Raw genomic sequence first — 20,892 nt, 5'->3', positions numbered from 1 at the left:
CTTTGGCCCAACAAGTCCACACTGCCCCTCACAGCATCTCAACCAGATCCATTCCCCCATAACCCACCTAATCTACACATCCCTGAACACTACAGGCAATTTAGCATGGCCAATCCACCTAGCCTACACATCTTTGGACTGTGGGGTAAACCGGAGCACCTGGAGGAAACCCACGCAGACACAGGGAGAATATACAAACACCACACAGACAGCCAGCAGAGGGTGGAATCGAACCCAGGTCTCTGGTGCTGTGAGGAAGCAGTGCTGTCCACTGAGCCACTGTGCTGCCCCTTGATAGAGTTTTCCTGTTGCTCTGGTAATGTACAGAAAGGTGCTTATCATTCTGGATGCAAGTTTTGAGTCCATATGCAATTCTACAATCATTTAAAAACTAATTCTTTTGTGTTTTGGTGTTTTTCCCTTTTTTCCATAGTGCAGTTCTATCAGAACTTGTCTTCTGTATTTTAGCAAGACTAATATTTCTTTTGATATCCAATTGGAAGAAAGTGAGACAAACAGTAATTGTTGCAGCTCAGAATCCATATTTTCTATAGTTCCTGCTCTAGTAATAATTACAATTTATTTAACTTACAGGGTCTAAGCCGGTGCTACTTTTGCCACCTGAAAGAAAGTATACCAAACTTTTTACATCCCTTGTGCAGCATCGAAACAGACCATACTGCCCAACTCATCCATGCTGACCAGACCTCCTAAATTAATCTATTACAATTTGTTAGCATTTGGCCCATATCCCTCTAAACCCTTCCTATTCACATACCCATCCAGATGCCTTTCAAATGTTGTAATTGTACCACCCTCTACCACTTCCTCTGGCTGTTCTTTCCATTCACACACCACCCTCTGTGTGAAAAAAAGTTGCCTCTTAGGTCTCTTTTAAACCTTTCCCCTCTCATGTTAAGTGTATGCCCACTAGTTTTGGACTCCCCTCCACTGGGGGCAAGACCTTGACTATTCAACCTATCCATGCCCCTAATGATTTTATAAACCCCTATAAAGTCACCCCTCAGCTTCTGATGCTCTAGGGGAAATAGCCCCAGCCTACCCAGCCTCCCCCATAGCTCAAACCTTCCAAAGCCTGGCAAAATCCTTGTAAGTTTTTTTTTGAACCCTTTCAAGTTTCACAACATCTTTCCTGTAGCAGGGAGACCAGAACTCTAGCATGATAACTATCTGGGCAGATTGGTTGACCCAAAGCTTTTGTGGATCTTGAATTTCTAGCTGCTCCTTCAGCATTTTGTTAATTACGTGGGCCTAGATTCATTGAAATTGTCTTTTATACCTGATAGTCTGTAGCAATTACAAATTTTCCTCTAAAACGGTAAAACCAACTATAGTTTATTGTGTTTTTCCCTGACATTTTGAGTTAAGCCATCACAATGCATAAATTTCAGTGTATTTGTTGAAAGATTTCTCCTTTTGAAATTTAATTTCACCTTCTGGTTCAGGAATTTACATTTCTGGTTTTGAAATCTCATACTATTACAGGTATCACATATGAAACTCTCCTACTTGTCATATCTGACATTGGCCTTTCATTCAGGGACTGTCACGTACTTTTTATTTCTGATTTTTGAAGCCAAAACTCTATTTCCTTTTCTCCTTGTAGGAGTTCAGCTTTACCTGAGCTGAAACGGCCATTGTTATGATTTTTTTTTTACTGTATCCATCTGTTAAACCTCTGCCTGTGAAAGTTATTTTCAAATCCAGTAAATTAACGTTCTTCATTCCAAGGGTGGACTTTTCTTTGATGCTCATGATACGTCCCACCTGTATGTGCATCAGTCAATGACAGTCTTTGTGTTGAAGCTCAGGAGACGGAAGAGATATGAAATGAATATTTTGTGCCAGTGTTTAGTGTGGAGAAAAAAATGGAGGCTTGAGAACTCTGGGAAGTAAATGTCGAAGTTTTGAAAACAGTTCGCATTACAGATGAGGAAGTGCCGGAGGCTATAGAAAACATAAAAGTGGATAAATCTCTGGCATCTGATCAACTGGATACCAGGATATTATGGGAAATTACGAAGGAAATTGTGAGGTCCCACGCAGAAATATTTGACCACTGGTGAGGTGCCAGAGAACTGCAAGGTGGCTAATGTTGTGCCTTTATTTAATAAAGGCTGCATGGAGAAGCTTGGGAAATATAAACCTGAGAGTCTGACATAGGTGGTGGGTAAGTTATTGGAGGTGACTCTGAAAGATAGGATTTACATGTATTTTGAGAGGCAAGGGCTGATTAAGGATAGTCAACATGGTTTTATGCAAGGGAAATTGTGTCTCTCAAACTTGATTGAGTTTTTTTGAGGAAGTGACTAAAAAGACTGATGAGGACAGAATGGTAGACATTGTTTAGATGGATTTTAGTAAAACGTTTGAAGTTCTGCATGCTAGACTGATGAGTAAAGTTAGATCATATGGGCTTCAGGGTGAGCTTGCCAATTATATACAATATTGGCTTGATGACAGGAGAAAGAGGGTCGTAGTGTAGGGTTGTTCTTTTAGACTAGAGGCCTGTGACCAGCAGTGTTCCACAGGGATTGGTAAAAGGACTACTTTTGTTTGTCATTTATATAAATGATGTGGTTGAGAATATAGGATGCATGGTTAGTAAGTTTGCAGATGATGCCAAAATTGGTAGCATTGTAGACAATGAAGAAGGTTTTCTAAGATTACAAAGGGATCTTGATCAATTGGGTCAATGGGCTGAGGAGTGGCAAATGGAGATTAATTTAGATAAATGTGAGGTGTTGTATTTCAGTAAAACAAACCAGAGCAGGGCTTACACAATTAATTCTTGGGTCCTGGTTAGTGTTGAAAAACAGAGAGACCCAGGGATTGAGGTACATGGATCTTTGAAATTTGCACCACAGATAGACAAGATGGCTCAGAAGGCATTTATCAAACACTTGCATTCATTGCTCAGACCTTAAAGTATAGGAGTTAGGACTTCATGTTGAGATTGTACAGGACGTTGGTGGGGTGTCTTCTGGACTGCTGTGTGCAGCCCTCGTTGCCCTGTTAAAGGAAGGATACTATTAAACCAGAGAGGTTCAGAAAAGATTTACCAGGATGTTGCTGGGCATGGAGTGTTGAGTTATAAGGAGAGACTGGATAGGCTGCGAAGTTTTTTCACAGGAGCACAGGAGGTTGAGGGATGACCTTCTAGAGATTTATAAAATCATGAGGGGCACAGATAAGGTGAATAGCAAAGGTCTTTTCCCTAAGATGGGGAGTTCACAAATAGGGGGCATATTTTTAAGATGAGCGGAGAAAGATTTAAAAAAAGATACGAGGAACATTTTCTTTATACAGAGAGCGGTTAGTGTGTGGAATGTACTTCCATAGAAAGTTAAAATGTTTAAAGGATATTTGGATAAGTCCATGAATTGAAAAAGTTTGGAGCAACATAGGCCAAATGCAGGCAAGTGAGATTAGTTTAGTTTGAAAACAGGTCATGAGGACTGCTTGGACTAAAACGTGCTTTTCCAGGTTGTCAAAAATATAAACAACATTGCCTTAAAAGTCAACGTGCTTCACATCTGTGTAGATCAATTACATATGAATAAAACAACATTGGGCTTTCTTCAAAGCATTTGGGGTAATTAAAACTTGGGAGAAATGTAAATGAGAGCAGGACAGTGTAGAACTTCAAAAAGACATTGACTGGTTGATAGACTGGGCCATGCTGAAGGAAGGATTTGAATGGATTGGAGAGAATGCAGACAAAATTTGAGAGAATCGTTCCAGGTATGAGAAACTTCGGTAATGAAGAAAGATTGGAAAAGTTGGGACTGTTTTCCTTGGAGAGGACAAGGCTAAGATGAGATTTGATTGAGGTTTACACAACCATGAGGGACCTGGCCAGAGGAGATGGAGTGAAGCTATTTCCTCCTCATAAAAGGATCAAGAAACAGGGCACAGTTTTAAAGTATAAATCAGAGTATGTGCTTTTAAACAAGGCTTGCCACCAATATTAAAAATTGAGGCAATCCAATAAGCCCAAGAACTAAACAAGACAAGGGAAAGGCTTAGTACGGTTATGTGAGAGACATGGATAGTAATGGAAGAGAGGGGCTTGTGATGACCGAGTGAGGGAGCTGCAAAAGGAGAGAGGGAGGAAAGGGTGACTGTGATAAGGGAAGAGAGACACAACTGTGATGGGGGAAGAGAATGTTCATGATTAGTAAACAGTTTGTTTAACTATCAAATGCCAAAGTAAAAGCTCCAGCACACATGATAGTTATCAGTATGACCAAAGTGTCCAAATGAAACAAAATAGCTAAATTAGGCTTCTTTGCTGTAGTCCATGTTAGAATCAAACAAAATAATAGCAGAAGAATTTTCACTGCTGTATTTTCTCTTTAAATGAAACAATAACAGCATTTAGCCTTGAGCAGTGTAACAAAACCCCAAAACAAAACAGCAGCATTGGAACCTTTGCTAATGCCATTAAACTTACTAATGCATGATTGTAATGCTGTTTACAGTGAGAGAAACAGTAAAATATAGGGAAAAGCTCTTTCACTGTCATCAAGATCCAGTGCTATTTTGAATACTTTTAAAAATAAGAAAAAGAAAGAAAGATATATATTAGAAACTGAGTTCATCAGCCCTGAGCCAACCTATCATCAATGACAGCTGCATCACCAACCCTTTTCCACTGCCATCTACAACAGACACAGCCAACATTGAAGTCACCAGACTTCAGGCACCATCTTTCACTGCTGAGCCAATTCTCCTCTGTCACCACTACCAATGCCAGATGCAACCAACAACAAATTCATTGTTCTTCAGGTACTATTCTTTGCCACTGGGCCTACCTCACCTGAATATCTTTGGACTGGGAGGGAACCCACACAGACAGGGAGAATGCACAAACTGCGTACAGAAAGTTGCCAAAGGGTGGAATTGAACCCAGGTCCTTGGCGTTATGAGGGAGCAGTGCTAACCAGTGAGCCTCTATGCCCATAGCCCAAAGACATGCAAGTTAGGTGGATTGGCCATGCTAAATTTCACATGGTGTTCAGAGATGTGTAGGTTAGGTGCATTAACAGTGGGATATGCAGGGTTATAGGATAGGGGGATGAATCTGGGTGGGATGCCCTTGGGAGGATTGCTGTGGACCCATTGGGCCAAATTGGCTGTTTCCGCACTGAATGGATTCTATGGTCAATAACTCTATGACATTGCCTCCACCAATAAAGCAGCCACCACTTCCAATGCTCGCTTCAGAAAAGTGTGTAGGGGCTCGCTTGGGGCTATGCTGGGTGCTCTTGCCACTACCGATGCTGTCCAAGCTCAGGATAAGAGGCAAGTGAAGGAAGGAAGAGGAAAAAGAGACAAGAAAGAAAAAGAAAAGTGGTTGGAGCAGCTGAGCCTTGGCTCAGGATTGCTACTCTGCCATCAACTTAATGATGTATTAGACCATAAGACCATAAGATACAGGAGTGGAAGTAAGGCCATTCGACCCATCGAGTCCACTCTGCCATTTAATCATGGCTGATGGACATTTCAACTTCGCTTCCCTGCAGCGTCCCCTTGATTCCCTGTGAGATCAAGAATTTATCGATCTCTGATTAGGGCACACATCCAACCCCCATGGAAGACAATGGCATGCATTTTGTGTACAATACAATGGCATGCATTTTGTGCACAGTCTGTCACAATCTAGCTCTCTGATCAACAGTGTACCTTTCATCTCTGATGTGACAACAAGGGCTGATCAACATCAAGATTTGATGCAAACCAGTGTACTAAATCCCAGCTTCTCTCAAGTACATGTTAGCAAAAGGAACCATTGTTTGCAATGTATGCATTGCAAACATTAACATGAAGTCTTCACGCCAAAGCATAATTCTGTTGGAGACGACCTAGAAAATGTTATTTTTTCCTAAACATTAATCTCGTGAGATTTCAACAAGCTGCAAAATTTCAATTGCAGGCGAACTGATTTGTTGAGGCTGACGTGACTAATTGTGTAAAAAGAATGCATTGTGTACCTTTAGGCCACTAAGCTGGTCTGTTATCACACCAGTGAGCCTCGACTTGAATTTATTTGCAGAGAAATACTCGGACTGTAGGAAAAACAAGTCATAGTTCAAACTCAGCATATTACTCTTCCAGTTTGCAATTTTTTTCATTGAACCGATCATGTGTTTGCAGAGTATTTGAGTTAATTCCTAGGATTCTTGTATCCAGCTCATTTGGCTTCACAAATATGTCTGCAGTTTTAACAAGGAGGCATTTTGGGTAATTTTATCACAAAGGAAATCAATGTTTTGGAAGCCAGTTGCAACTGCAAGTTGATCACTTTATTCCAAACGTCTCCGTAATGCCCATCTTCTGAACGGTCAGCAGACCTTAGTGTGAAACAACAACACCTCATGAACAGATGCAATGCCAGCAGAGAAGCGAGTGAGATTTAATGTAGTTCATGAATGATGAGATTTGGTGCAAAACACCACTTATATCTGTGCCCAGTTGGTTTACAGCCAGTTTCTCCCTGTGTGTCGTCGGAGTCCAATAGCAGATGGAGCATTTCTCTGCATCAAGACATGCGTTCTAAAGACTAAGACTTGTGTTCTGCCATAGCTGGAGGCCATCAGTATAAAATCCAACTAGCTGATCCCAGACAATATTTACAAATAAAAACAGAAATTGCTGGAAAAGCTGAGCAGGCCTGGTACATCTCTGGATAGAAATTGGAGTTAACATTTTGGGTCCATTGAATCTTCCTCAGAATTGGAATATTTAATTCCTCCATATTGCCATTTAACACTCAGAATATTCCCTGTGCTATTTCATGCTCAGGAAGCGTGAAACAAAAAGATTCAATCATAGAATCATGACAGTGCAGAAAAAGCCATTCGGCCCATTGAGTCATCACCAACCCTCCAAAGAGCATTCCATCAAGATCCAACCCTTCACCTGTAACCCTACAAGGGGTTCTTATATGGCTAACCCACCAAGCCTGTACATTCCTGGACACTATGTGTAATTTTTAACATTGCCAAGCTCCCTAACCTGCATATCTTTGGACTATGGGAGGAAACTCTCATGGATACAGGGACAGGCGTGCAAAGTCCACGCAGACAGTCATGCAATGCTATAATTGAACCAAAGTCCATGGTGCTGTAAGACAGCCGTGCTAATCACTGTGCCTCTGTGCTGCCCAATACTACCTTCCAGCATGCAGCACCTGAAAGACAGTACATGTGCATCATGGTCCTCAGCACTGGATCAACCTGAAGATGGAGGCAGCTGTACATTTCGGGTGCTTCACCAAGTTGATTCCTGATCAATTACATGTTGTTGTTTCGGAGAGGTACTTCTGCAAGTTTCTTTGCCTGTCCTTTCCCTAAAATATTTCAACCCTTTTGAACCAGGTAAAATCCATGTTAGAATCAATCAAAAAGGTCACACAGGAACTTTCACTGCTGCATTCCATGTTAAAATAAAGAAAAATTACTAGAAGTGCGTAATAAACTTCACTGGAATAGTCCATGCTAAAATCAAACAAAACAGTAGCACATGAATCTTCCTCACTGCTGCACTTAATGTTAAAATGAAAAACAAAATACAGCATTTAACCTGCAGGAGCATATCAAAGCCGCAAACTAAAAGGAAACAATATAATTTGTGCAATTGAGAGAGATTTCCTGGCCTGTGCAATCTGATAACTGGCCTCAAAAGACACACAGATTGAGCTTCTTCAGAGATGCTAAGGAGCCTCTTAAAATAAGGTTACTACTGCGAAAGCTCCTCTTTCGAGCAAAAATCATTTGGTTCTCCAATGTAATCACTGTGAGTGGTATAGCAGCATTGCTTCAGCTTATTTGGCTTCACACTTCCACTGAACAATATTTATAGGTGTATGAGGCATTTTGGCCTATCTTCAGATCTCACTGAAACAGCCTCAAAAATGCACTGAAGGAAACTATCAATATATCTATAGACTTGCTTGTTTGTCATTTCCCAAGGAATCAGCAGGCTTGCTGTTGGAGGCTGAAGGGCTTCCACAGAATTTCAGAGTGGAACCTGCCGGTTATTATGAGTTGAGCACTTGGTTAAAATATTCCTGTGTTCCTAAAAATGACAATAAAAAGAATCAGTCGCTTACTTTCGTTGGTTCTCCCACATTTTCTCTCACTCAGTTGAGCAATTCCTCAACAATGGATTGGAGCTACACTCTGCATTGCTCCCACATTATTTCCTGGATGGTAATGGGCCATTAATCAGCTCACTCAAGGAGGAGGCTCCACAAATAGCTCCATCAACAATGACGGAGAGGCCTCACACATCAGCGCGAAAAGATAACGCTGAAATATTTGCAATAGTTTGCAGCCAGAAGTGACAAGTGAAAGATCCATCTCAGCCTTCACCAGTGCATGACAAGTCAGGAGTGTAATGGAATGTACATCACTTGCCTTTTTGGGTGCGGCCCCAACAGCACTCCAGAGGTTTGACACCATCCAGAACAAAGCAGCCCGCTTGATGGTCCAGGTGAAAGACAATGTGGCTGTCTGTTTAGTATTATTACCCATTGAATGGCTTCATGTCACATGAAAATGGAACACCTTCCTTCACAATGAAAAAGGTATCCTACCCGCTCTGAGTTTTGTAGTAACCATTTTCATCTGCATTGCTCACTTTCTCTTTGCATTACAAGTCACATGGTCAGCCTCACTGTCAAGCAGACTCCCTCACAAATCTTTAACCCCTGATCCCCAGGCATATCAAGTCATCATGCTGGTTATCTATCAAAGCCAGGGTAGTGTTGACTGTTAAAATCCCTTCTACCCGTTCTGTATCATCATTCCCCCCCCCCCCCCACAACCTAGTATGTTATTTGCATATCGTCCCTTTACAATTGTCCCCTCTACATCCCAGCATTCTGTCTCTTACCCCCACAGTTGAGATCCCCAGCTTTCCTTCCACCTCAATTTCTCCTGATAACCTCCTTTTGACTATTAGTGGACAGACCCCCTGAACTTACTATGGCCTACCCTGTTGACCAACTTGCACAGACAGCTCCAGCTGATAACTAACCAGATCCCTGCCTGATGTCTATGAAGCTCTCTAACTGACTTACTGTGGCTCCCTGGACTGGTTGCACCGGACACTCAAGGCTGACTACAGTCCACTCGCCAGACTGTAATGGTAGGGACCCCTGACCCTGACTGACCATGTTCCAGCCTCTGGATTTATTTCTAAGGTTGCCCTTGACTTACTGTGCTGGGAAGGGTGTCTCACTTAACAGAGAGCTATTTGTTTTAGATTTTAACCCACAGCCATTAGTTTGATGCACATGCACCCTTCTACCCATTCTGCTGGTATACAGGACAAGTGTGATATTGACATTGCACAGTGTGTGGAGCAATATGTCCATCCCCTTGACTGATTACTGCTAACAACCATGACAAGCTGCACTGAAAGACAGCTAAGACAAGTCAAGACAGACTTATTGCTGGCATTTCAGCTCTGGCTGAGGGCAAAACAGAGAGGCTGCGAATATTGAAAAAGACACAAAGTGAGTGAGCACTAAGAGAGAAAATGAGGAGCCTTGAGGTGTACCTCCAGGCCAATGCATGAGATGGTTGCATGTAAATCAGCGCAGTGCATATCTTTGCACTATATTCCAATTATCCAGTTATGACCTATTTCACAGGCAGTAGGTCTTTATGTGTCTTTGTTATTTACACAAACATTTATTGGTAATTGAAAAATGAACAGCTTTCCATGTGTCATCTCTATTTTTTTGACATTTGTCTTGCCTTCTGGTTTTAGACAAATTTACTAAATGTTTTAATAACGGGCTGATACCATCCTTGCAGCAGTTTTCTGATGAATGGTTCCAGTGCCCTGCAAAGTGAATTGAAGCGCACAACTGTATTGTAAATAGATCAAAGATGTGCCAGGGTGGAGAACCAGAGGGTGGTATGTGTCTAGCCAACCTCATGGGCAGTGATCGCTGCTACACGGAGAGTGCCCTGAGATACTGATGACTGCTGTCCAAGATCGGTGGCCAGAGGAGCAAGTGGCAAACTGGAATCACCAAGAGACTGGTCTGACTTTCATGAAGGGAATAGTTGCTGTGTAGTTTCTGTCCAGCAAGTGGGAGAATGGGAAATTGTACATAAGTGAAGCAAGATTAACTGATCATGTCACGCCAATGCATGCAAGTAGGCTTCTTGCTGCTCACTACAGAAATTCTCATCTCATCCTTCAACACCTTGTTGGAAAATAGGATTTTTTGATCTCACAATTGAGAATCTCCTTACTGACAATCTCACCCTATTTTCCCAACTTTCCCACTACTGCCCATGTTGTTCAGTGATTGGGTATATTTCACCCATGAAGGCTATCCATCGTAACATTGTGTTATGAAATCATCTTTGTATGGATTATTGAGTGTGTTTTTCTCCCCACCGCAATCTCCCCCTGCTATGGTTTATTGGTTATCATCGGAGCCCATTCCCTTGAACGCTGTGTTCTGCACATTTTGTAAATGATCTTCCACTTGTGCACTGACTTCGAGTTGAAGTCATGTCGGTAATCTTGGAGTATTATTATGTGTAGGATTCATTGTCTAAGCTTGTTGGTTAGAGGATAGCAGTCTGTGATTTTTTTTAACCATCACTTTTGGGATATTCATGAGAATATGTATGTTCTCAATAATTATGTGAAATTGCAGGAATTCATCCTGATTTATTTCATATGTTTGCCAAAACTGTTTCACATTTTAATTTTGTGACTGCTCTTTGATATCAGCACAGTAAATACCTTTGCACTATATTCCTGTTGTCCTCTGGAAGAATTTGACCTATTTCACAGGCAATAGGTCTTCATGTACCTTTGTTATTTTCACTAACATTTATTGGAATTTCAGAAATAAGTGGCTTGCCATGAGTTCTCTCTGTTTCATTTTGTTTTGGCATTTGTCTTGCCTTCTGGTTTTACACAGATTTGCTAAATGTTTTATAAATCCATTTGCACTCAAGGATGGACTTTCCCTGGCATTGCCAGACCATCTGGAACAACAGGTCTGTTCAGGGCTATTTCAAAATTTGAGGCAATTTTGCAGGCATAGAAACAATCTATCAGGACTCCACAGGCATGAGTGCTGCACAACAAGCCTATCATGTAGCACATAGACAGCATATTGATTAAAGGCTGCAACATTGTTCTGTCATTTAATTTGTGCTGGCCATGTCTGATTTTCAGTAGGAACAACAAGCCTAGAGTTTGGACTGTACTTGCATTGGTGCTACATGCATTGACTGGAAAGATTTTAACCTTACTGGGTTGGCAAAGTGATATTGCGTGTTATTGTTTGGAAACGGTCAACTAAAAGTGTTCAGCCCTGTGCTGTTCTGACATAACATGGTTTATTTGTCAGGGCTTCACCTTAGCAAGGTCCTTAAGTTTAAGGTGATTTTTAAAGGAATTCTCGCATAACCTCTCTGAGCGTAACTCTGATCAGAATCAAGCTACATGACTTGGGTGCCAGCTATCGACAGTGCTGCAATCTTTACCCTCCAACAAAGTAAAACTGCCCAGGCCAACTTATTGTTTGCCTCAACTCTTAATAAAGAGAAGTCTTGGATCATTAAAGAACTTCGTTGGCTGTAGGCTGGATCATACAATGGAATGTCCTCTTTATTACAAGTTTCCGGACCGTAAAATTGTTTCAAGATAGAATGTAACTGCAGCTATATGACAGCAGGAACAACTTCCCTTAACTTAACCAGATTAATATGTACTCAGAGAACCCTAACTTAAGAATTCTAGGATATTGCTATCAGTTTGTGGCTTCATGAGGATTTAAGTGAAAGACTGCAAACTTCTAATATTTCCTTGGCTTACACGGTAGCAATGAGTACTATATCACACAGTATATGGTAATTGAGGATAGTTTTAACATGTTTTACTTTAAATTTACGTACCATTTTAAAATCCACCTTAGGAAGGAAGAGGATATTCAAACAAGTACTTGTGATGAAGATTATACTCTGAATCTAATATAACTTCTTAACAGTTTCATGTGTCTTATTTAAAATCCACCTTAGGAAGGAAGAGGATATTCAAACAAGTACTTGTGATGAAGATTATACTCTGAATCTAATATATCTTCTTAACAGTTTCATGTGTCTTAATCTAAACCTTTAAGGGGAATACAACCCTTCCTTGTGTCCTACAAGATCTGTATCTGTGTGCATGTTTCTATTCACATATGAAATAAAAACAGAAAATACTGGAGAAATTTATCAACAATGTTCCCTCCAAGCTGCTCAGATGCTCGAAGGACCTACGCATGCTGATTAGCATACCAACCCATTGACTTCTGATTTTGGAAGTCATTGCTGTGCATGGACTTCAGAGATCTAACAGTGGCAGGAAAATTACAGGGATCTCTATCTCTCTCTCTCTCTCCCTCCAGCATTTTCTGACTTCATTTCAGATTTCTCATATCTGCGGTATTTTGCTTTTATTTGAATGACTTCACTTGTTTACATTTTGAGAAATTGCCCTTGTCTCAATACCTTAAGACAAGCTAGTATTGTATAGAATTCTTAAGAATTGTCATGTTATATTTTTGCGAGGAGAATTGAATGCCAAAATAGGGAGACTATTCTTTAGTTATACAGTCTACTGTTGAGACCACATTTGGAGTACTGTCTACAGTACTGGTCATCGTACTTCCAGAAGGACGCTACCATATTGGAAACAGTTCAGAAAACTTTGACTAGGCTAAATGGATTGCCTTATGAGGAAGGGCTAGACAAGCTGGGCCTGTATTGTCTGGAGTTTAGAAAAGTCAAAGACAGTTTAATTAAGGGGATGTAACTAGGTAGATGTGGAAGCAATGTTTCTTCTTGTGGAAGTCTTTAGAACCAGTGTTTGTAGTTGAAATATAAGCGTGGCCGATTTAAAACTGATTAGGATTTTGTTTTGAGGATTGAGAGTCTTTAGAACTCCCTTCCTCAAGAAGCAATGGATGCAGAACTTTTAAGTATTTTACAACAGATGTAAGTAGATTATTGATTGCCAAGGGGTGAAAAATCAATGGGAGTATTCTGGAACATAAAGTTGAGATTAAAATCAGATCTGCTGTGATTTTATTGAGTGGTGGAGCAGTTTCGAAGGGCTGAGTGGCCTATTCACATTCCTTATTCATTTTAATCCCTGGTTTCAGGAAATCTTGTTGGGTCTGCAATATTACGAGAGTTTGCTTCTGGCAAAAATGTCAAGTTCTGGTACTGCTTAAACTTTGGCTTTAGATGTAACGACTTAATTTGGTGATTTTCCTTCCAGTTAGAGCTGATGGTTGATGATCTCAGAGCTTCTTCACACATTGGTAGATCGATTTGAAAATAGGTTACTCTGCTCTCACAATAAGGATCACTCACGCCTAAAATAATTGAATGTCTGAAGGTGTTATCTTTCGATTGTCCAAACTCCCAGGGGTCAGCTAGATGTTTTGTGCAGTCACATACTGATCAGTAGTTATCTTCTCTCTTGAGCTCTGTTGTTAAACAAATACCATTCATAAGTAACATGGATATGGGTCCAGTCTGTGTTTTCAAAGTCTGCAAAATCTCTGCTGTCTGGCATTTCTGCTCCCCAGTGGAACTCAGATTACAAAAGCTTGTAGCATTCTTATCCCAGCTTTGATAAGATTACATCTCGAGTATGTTCAGGTTTGTTTTAAAGTAATTCTGTAGCTATTCCACAATTTTACCACTGACACGAGGGGAAAAAAAAAGTCAATTTTGTCTCCTTCAGTTCCACAGCAGTGGGAGTGAAAAATACACAACCATGTCTCACCCAGGAACGCTTGTTTTCATTTTACTTCCTCACTGTTTCTTCTAGAAACTGAATCTCTTTCAGTTGTGAAAATCCATGCATTTTCAGCTGCACTTTTCCTGACACCATGTTTCAATTGATTATTACTTGTCTCCATATGACAGCAAACAAGGGCACACACAGCAGAGACAGTGTCACACGGCAATGGCAAGCCGACCAGTTTACTAAGTGCAATCGCATTTGTCCTGACACTGTTCTATCTACCCCATCTCCCAGCTTACATAGAAACGAGCCCAACCAAACTTAATTTACAGTCATAATGCAATTTGTTTTCCAAATGATTTAATTAAACTGATTTTCCCACAGCTGGTGAATAAATTACATGGCTTGAAAAGTGCATTTGCACAAGCTTCATGAGCATCTGTATTCAATGGTTTGATATGATTTTTGGCCTACTCCATCTTGTCAGTACAGAAAACACTGTCAAATTGTTTTCCCATGGGAGATTCTGGCTATTAAATTATTAAAAGTATGTTCTTTGAATTTGCCTTTGAGTTTTTTTATTGCTTCAACAGTGAGGTAAAGGAGTGAATGGTTCTCACAGAAGCGCAGGTTGTACAATACCAAGTAAGGGACCTATAGTACAACTCTATCATCTTATAGTAATACAAAGAAATACTCTTTACATTTTAGCAAATACCCCTTGCTCTTCCTGCATAAATGTGCACCAGGCCATTTGGATTATCGGATTCAGCATTAATTCTTAATCTATGACAAATTGACTGATCTTAGCCAGGCTGGAAATGCAAGCATCTTCATTATTTTTAATGCTGTTTGGTTTATGGAGAGTGTGAGTTAGCTCGGCTTTTTCATTTTGATAAATCACCATAAGACGTAAGAGCAGAAGTAGGCTGTTCAACCTATTGACTCTGCTTTTTACCTTAAACCTGCACCTTCTTGCTATTTAGTCTTGAAACTGCCAGTTGTCCAGCAGCATCTTTTCCAATGAAGTCAGTCTTTTCCTGACTGCCATTCAATAAGATCATGGTACATTTGATAATCTGTAACTGCACTCTGGTCTTTTCCCATAACCTTCGGATCCCTAATGGAGTAAAAATTTCTGCCTTGAATATTTTTAATGTGACAATCACAACAACCCTCAGTGGAAAAAAGTTCCAAATATACACTACCAAGTGTGGGAAAAAATGCCTCTTCTCTGCATTAAGTGTGTAACCCCGTTATTCTGAGATTATGCCCTCTCGTCCTGGAGTCTCCTACAAGCGGAAGCAACCTTGCCACATCTGCCCTGTCAAGTGCTGTGAGAATCTTGTATGTTTCAATAAGGTCACCTGTCATTCTTTAATATTCCAATGGGCTGAATGCTAAATTTTGGCATGTGTTCATTGCATCAGATTGGACTGAATAATTGAATCTGTTCTCAGGATCCCGTCCCCATGGCTACTGTTTCACATCACTTATGAAGAATAAGACAAGAGATCTGCTGTTTGTTTTTAAATATGCCACAGCAGCAGATGCCTTTTGCTGGAAGGGTGGGGGGAGTTTTTTTTTAAACAGATCAATGGAGATGCAACTGTATGGATGAACATAAAGTAATGTTGGTGATTTAAAAGACAGCCTCAGGACATCTGAGGATACGTTCGAACAAGTGTCATGCCTAGAGATGTTGCCAGTGGTGAGTTGCACTCTTCTGCCTTTTGTTCTGCAGATATTTTTAATCAATCTGATTAGATGTATTTTGACACTCCTCTGGAGCACGTGAGACTGGAAGCCGGATGCCTTTTGGGTCTTTTGCTCTGTTTGTGGTCGAGAGTCAAACCTTCACCTTCTTACGGTTCATTTTTGAAACTGAGAGTTAACTGGCAACAGCTTTTCCAACTCGGTCCATGACTGCCAGTCCTGGCAATGCTGGACGAGGATGTGGGCCCTTCTAAATCATTTTGCCTCAAATTTTCTTCACCTGAAGGCTCATTTGTGGAATAAAGCCTCCAAAGAAAACTCATTAAATTTAATGTTTTACTGTCTTGCTGTCCACAAAACAACAGTTTTTTTTTAATTGCTTTGCCAATAAAGTAGGAAACTGTAGCCAATAAACCCAGCCATTAATAACTTATTCATGCTCTGACTACACCGCAATTAAAATAGCTTTTCAAGGCATTACAGCAGTACCAGTAAAACAGTTTGAAAAGTGTCTGAGAGCAATAATATGCAGGGGAAACAATGCAGAGTTTTAAATGCAGAATTATTCACATAGTGGCACCTTAACAGAACAAAGCAATGTGTAACTGGAACGAAGGCATGAAATAATGAAAACTTTCAGTCAGTCAGGCAGCAGTGAAGATATAGAAACAGATAAGCTTCAAGGCACTGCCCCTTTCCCTGGCACTGTAAAAAGTTAAATATGCTGGTGTTTCAGTAAGTGCAGAGGTAGGGAAAGGTAGGAGAGGGAGAAAGAGTTTCTGATGGGCTGGAAAGGCAGGAGAGGTTAATGGACAAAAGATATGATGCTGCAAACGCAAAGGGAGTAGCATTGGAACAAGTAAATGATCAATGTCATTGACCTGGCTCTCTAGAGGCCGTAGCATTTAGCTGGTGAACAGCTGAAAATCTGCACCAGCTCAGTCCATTTAGAGGGCAGTTTTACATAGACTGCAGCCGCAAAAATAAGTTTGATTTCTGTAATGTGAACTCTACTCTGCCTTTGTGAGTTCAGCAAATGCTCAACTGCCCACAAGTGACAAAAAGTTCCTGGTCCCATTTTTTGTCCTGCTCTGCCCATCAGGTTAACCACCAACTGACCATCTTGCTCCCTCAAGTTCTTTTCAGACATAACTTCTATTTATTGCTGTCTGAGAGTCATCAGCTTCCTTTGCCCATGTGAAGCACACTAAAATATCTGTGCAACTCGACATGGTAAGAATTCATTCTTCAGTGCACACAGAAGGGACATTCTCAAGAGAAGTATCAGTTGACCATTATTTGCATTATTGAGCATGATGGATTTAAATATTCTGTTAGACAAACTAGAAGGAAAATCATCGGACATCTCTGGATTTGGCAGGGGTATATGGAATGTCACAACACAATCAGTCTCAGTTTTCTTATGCAAATTTGATCAATTAGAAACTGTTCTCTGCAAATGCTCAGAAATGTCCAAGATCTTAAGTAAATGAAGACTGCATTAAATTACTTTTTTTAATTCTTTATTATAATAATCACCATTTTAAATATTCATATTAATGCAAATTCTTATTGCTGCTGATTACTGATAATGCATTGAGTTTATTCAAGGAAATGTATTAAACTAAAACTTAACATTGTCATGAAATACAATGGATACTGTGCTTCCCAAAGAAAGTAGATTTTTATTTGCGGGAATGCCCAGGATTGAAGAATGAAGTAATTATTATGAATTATAATCTACCCATGTGCAGGAATGAACCAGTTGCTTTGTTTTAAAATAAGTTACTGAGAAAGATCATTTACATACTTATTTTTAGTTGACAGAATTTTTTTTAAAATGGATTTTCGGAACTTGCTCAATTCTGTCCTCGTGAATAATGATAAAATTCTGCTCATGACAACTGCTGTGAGCAAACCAATTTGTGGTACCAATCTCTTGCAAATATGGCTTTCAGATTAAAAACCAATTTTAAAATAGCAACTGCATTCAAGCTATGGAGTGCAAATGAATTCATCTTTAAATAGAGCTGGCGATTCTTTCAAATATGCTTATGATTTAAATCGCCAATGTCTTATCGGACTTTTATCACGGTAATCAAATTTCAGTCGATCTGCAGGCATTTACCAAGCGCAGGCAAGAATGCGCATACTATTAAATATTTCCAATTCTGTCATAGCAATAACAAATATTGTCTGTTATCATGTCTTAATATAATTTATTTTACAGGGCTAGCCGTAAAACACTGAAAAGAAGTGTTGTCGAATAAGCTTTAACTCATAAGCAAAGTAATAGGATTATTAAATGTTTTCTGCCAAATGGGATGTTGTAAGAAAAAAAATGTGGTCAAAGGTGCTTGTGCTCCTTAGAATGAAATATAGCTGGAATCTTTCTCCACTTCAGATCTGCGACAAGGAATGGCATTATTATGTCATTAATGTTGAGTTTCCTGTGGTGACATTGTACGTGGATGGAGTGACTTACAACCCGTACCTAGTGACAGATGATTGGCCAATCCACCCATCACATATTGACATGCAGCTCACTGTTGGAGCCTGTTGGCAAGGTAAGATTTTCAATCAATGGGGAAGATGGGTAAAATTTGAATTGAATCTTGATTATATTCCAAGTTAGCAAGAATTGAATGTAGTCGCAGAATTTGTACCAAGCTTAAATCATGGATTATAGTACCAGAAAACTGCCTGATAAAATGATTAGGTTTACTGCTTTAGAAATGTCCTGTTATCAACTCCTGTCTTTTCAGGTTACAAAGATCTGTCATATAATAGAAGTCCTTTCTTGTAGTGCAACTCTTCGTTTGTAGGATTTTCATTGCAAGTATATGATTGAGCAATGGCAAGATAAAACAAAGTGGACTATAATGACTCTCAAGCTGTTGGTCAAGTTTTCTACTAGTTGTATTAAAAAGTATAGTTTCAGAAATGAGTTTGTATGACTATTACAGAAAACTTATCTATTTTGGTAGTCATGTGCATTCTGCCTTAGGAATGTTGATTATTGGTTTCTCTCAGCCTTTTGTCAATGGGATAAGAGAGTCTCTGGCAAGGTCACCATTTGTGCCCCATCACTCATTGCCCTTTTATTTACCAATTTTATGCAGCTGTTTACTCTTTGTTTTTACATTATTTTAAATTAGTGTACTAATTTGGGCCCCAAAATGATGCATCTTCTCTTCAGTGTCTTCGACAATCAAGAAAAGCCATTCATGTTGAATTCACTAAGGCCTTGCTTAAAGTCCTATATTTTATGGATCATTGATACATATTGCAGGATTGTTACATATTTCTACTTTGCCTGATTTGTAGAGTATGGTTGATTAGATAATCCACAAAATCAAATGCGAATCAAATTGCAGCCATAGTTAGATTATGACTCTCATTTTTATGCTTATTAAAATGATCACGTTAGATTTTAACAAGTTGTCGAATTGGCATATTTTGGATTCAGACTGATTGAAGATTTATTAAATGTGCAAAACTATTTGGTTAAATGAAAAAATGCAAATGAGGGAATGTGTTGCCATAGTTAACATCTGTAATTATTCCAAATAGCTGTTGTGGTCCAAAGACACCTCTGTTAACAGAAACCTGCATGACCTATTGAACTTGTAAGTAAATGTCGCACCAAGGTATAGCTGTAGATTTAGAGGCTGATATCACATATTTTCTACATTTGCTCCACCTTGTATAACTAGATGATGAAATATGGTATAAGAGATTTGGAGCAAGAACCTAATAAGACTTTTCAGTTTGATCACTAAGATTGCTGCAAATTGCCCAATTATTGGGTAAGTACACTCTGACCAATATCAAGCAAATACTTGCCATTTGGCCTGAAATACCATGCTGAAAATAATATCTTCAGCAAAAACCAAAATATAGCACTGTGGCAGGATAAAAAGAAATAGAATATTATAGATTGACAAGCTAATAAATCATATTAACATTAAAGTAAGTTGAACAATAACAATTGGAAATTCTTATAAAGGCTTGAAAATGCCAAAGAAATAAATCTGTTCAATTTTCCCAAAATGGTTAGTGTCCTGTACCATTGTACAGTGTAAATCCACTCGTGGAAGTAATCATCCATGTGCTTTGGCATGTTATCAGGTGCCTAGAAACTTCAACAGTTATCCTCCAATTATTTGGATTAGGGAGGGAATAAAACAAAAAATCTACGAGGGTTCTTATTCAGACAGCTCCCCATGTAAAGTTTATATCTGTTTCCTTTTGGCATGAAGTCAAAACCACACTTGGCTGTGAGCAGCCTTCTCTCCTCCAAATATTTAATGATTGACTGGCAAGCTAACTTCCTTTCTTGCACATGAAGACTATTATACCCGGGTAAGGAATAGCATCTCTTATGAAACTGTAACCTAATAGGAGAATAGGAAAGGTGATGTCCAGAATTCCCTTCTACACAGAAGACCAAAAATGTCTACATCCAAAAAAACTACTGAATTGAACATAATTTAGGAAGGCTATTAATTTTTTACATAAAAAAGCTGGTAAACCGTCAGTATAGCCCAGTCTCACCAATTTGTTCGCAGTGGCATTTTGTGCTGCATCGTTCCAATTAAATGAACAGAGTACAAAAGTGAAGAGCAAAAACATAAACTGCTGGAAAAGCTCAGCAGGTCTGGCAGCATCTGTGAAGAGAAATCAGTTACTGTTTTGGGTCTATTTACCTTTCTTCAGAACCTAAAACGGTAACTCTGACTTCTCACCATAGATGCTGCCTGACATGCTGAGCTTTTTCCAGCAATTTCTCTCTTTGTTGTTGATTTCCAGCTGCCACAGTATTTCTTTATAATTTAGAGTGTAAAAGTGATTATGTAAATATGCTCTCTCCTCTCTCGGGACGAACACCACACACACACACGCACACACACGCACACACACCTCTGCTGCCTGTCGTTCTGCGACAATTGTTGATTGGTTACCAATTTTTAAAAAGCATCATGTGGGCAAGAATTTTGAATTCACAATCAAAAACAGTACGGTCAAGAGTCAATTAGGATATAGGACTTTTCCAAATGAGACATGCTGCAATCTGTTTTGTCACTCTACTAATGTCACAATTCACAACTGCTATTAAATGCTCTAAGCTGAGAATTTTTCCATTAGATGTTAGCGCATTTATTAGAAGAAATGGGTCACCTGTAGGGCATGAATCCCATAACTGCCTAACTTCAAATTCAATTGGTTTGCTGTCTGCAGACTTCTATTTGATTGCTATGGCCTGATAGTGCACAATCATTGCATGATAAAATTCCTTGCAAAAAGATATGAGTGAAATCAAAGCATTTCGCAGTTTATTTTACTTCAGTAACCTAGCCATATATCTGT

General features: G+C 39.6%; 1 protein-coding gene across 3 annotated transcripts in view; it reads left to right on the top strand.

The window, feature by feature from the left end:
* The window catches only part of LOC125457973 (calsyntenin-2), a 493,448-nt gene that overhangs the window by 410,328 nt on the left and 62,228 nt on the right, over positions 1 to 20,892 (top strand). For all 3 annotated transcript variants that reach the window (XM_048542802.2, XM_048542800.2, XM_048542801.2), the window contains one exon: positions 17,927 to 18,089. In XM_048542802.2, the coding sequence (XP_048398759.1) occupies positions 17,927 to 18,089 (163 nt within the window). The remainder of the gene's footprint in view (positions 1 to 17,926; positions 18,090 to 20,892) is intronic.

This window comes from Stegostoma tigrinum, chromosome 14 (assembly GCF_030684315.1).
Source record: "Stegostoma tigrinum isolate sSteTig4 chromosome 14, sSteTig4.hap1, whole genome shotgun sequence".
In the NCBI taxonomy this organism is placed as follows: domain Eukaryota; kingdom Metazoa; phylum Chordata; class Chondrichthyes; order Orectolobiformes; family Stegostomatidae; genus Stegostoma; species Stegostoma tigrinum.
This window is presented reverse-complemented; position numbering and strand designations above follow the sequence as displayed.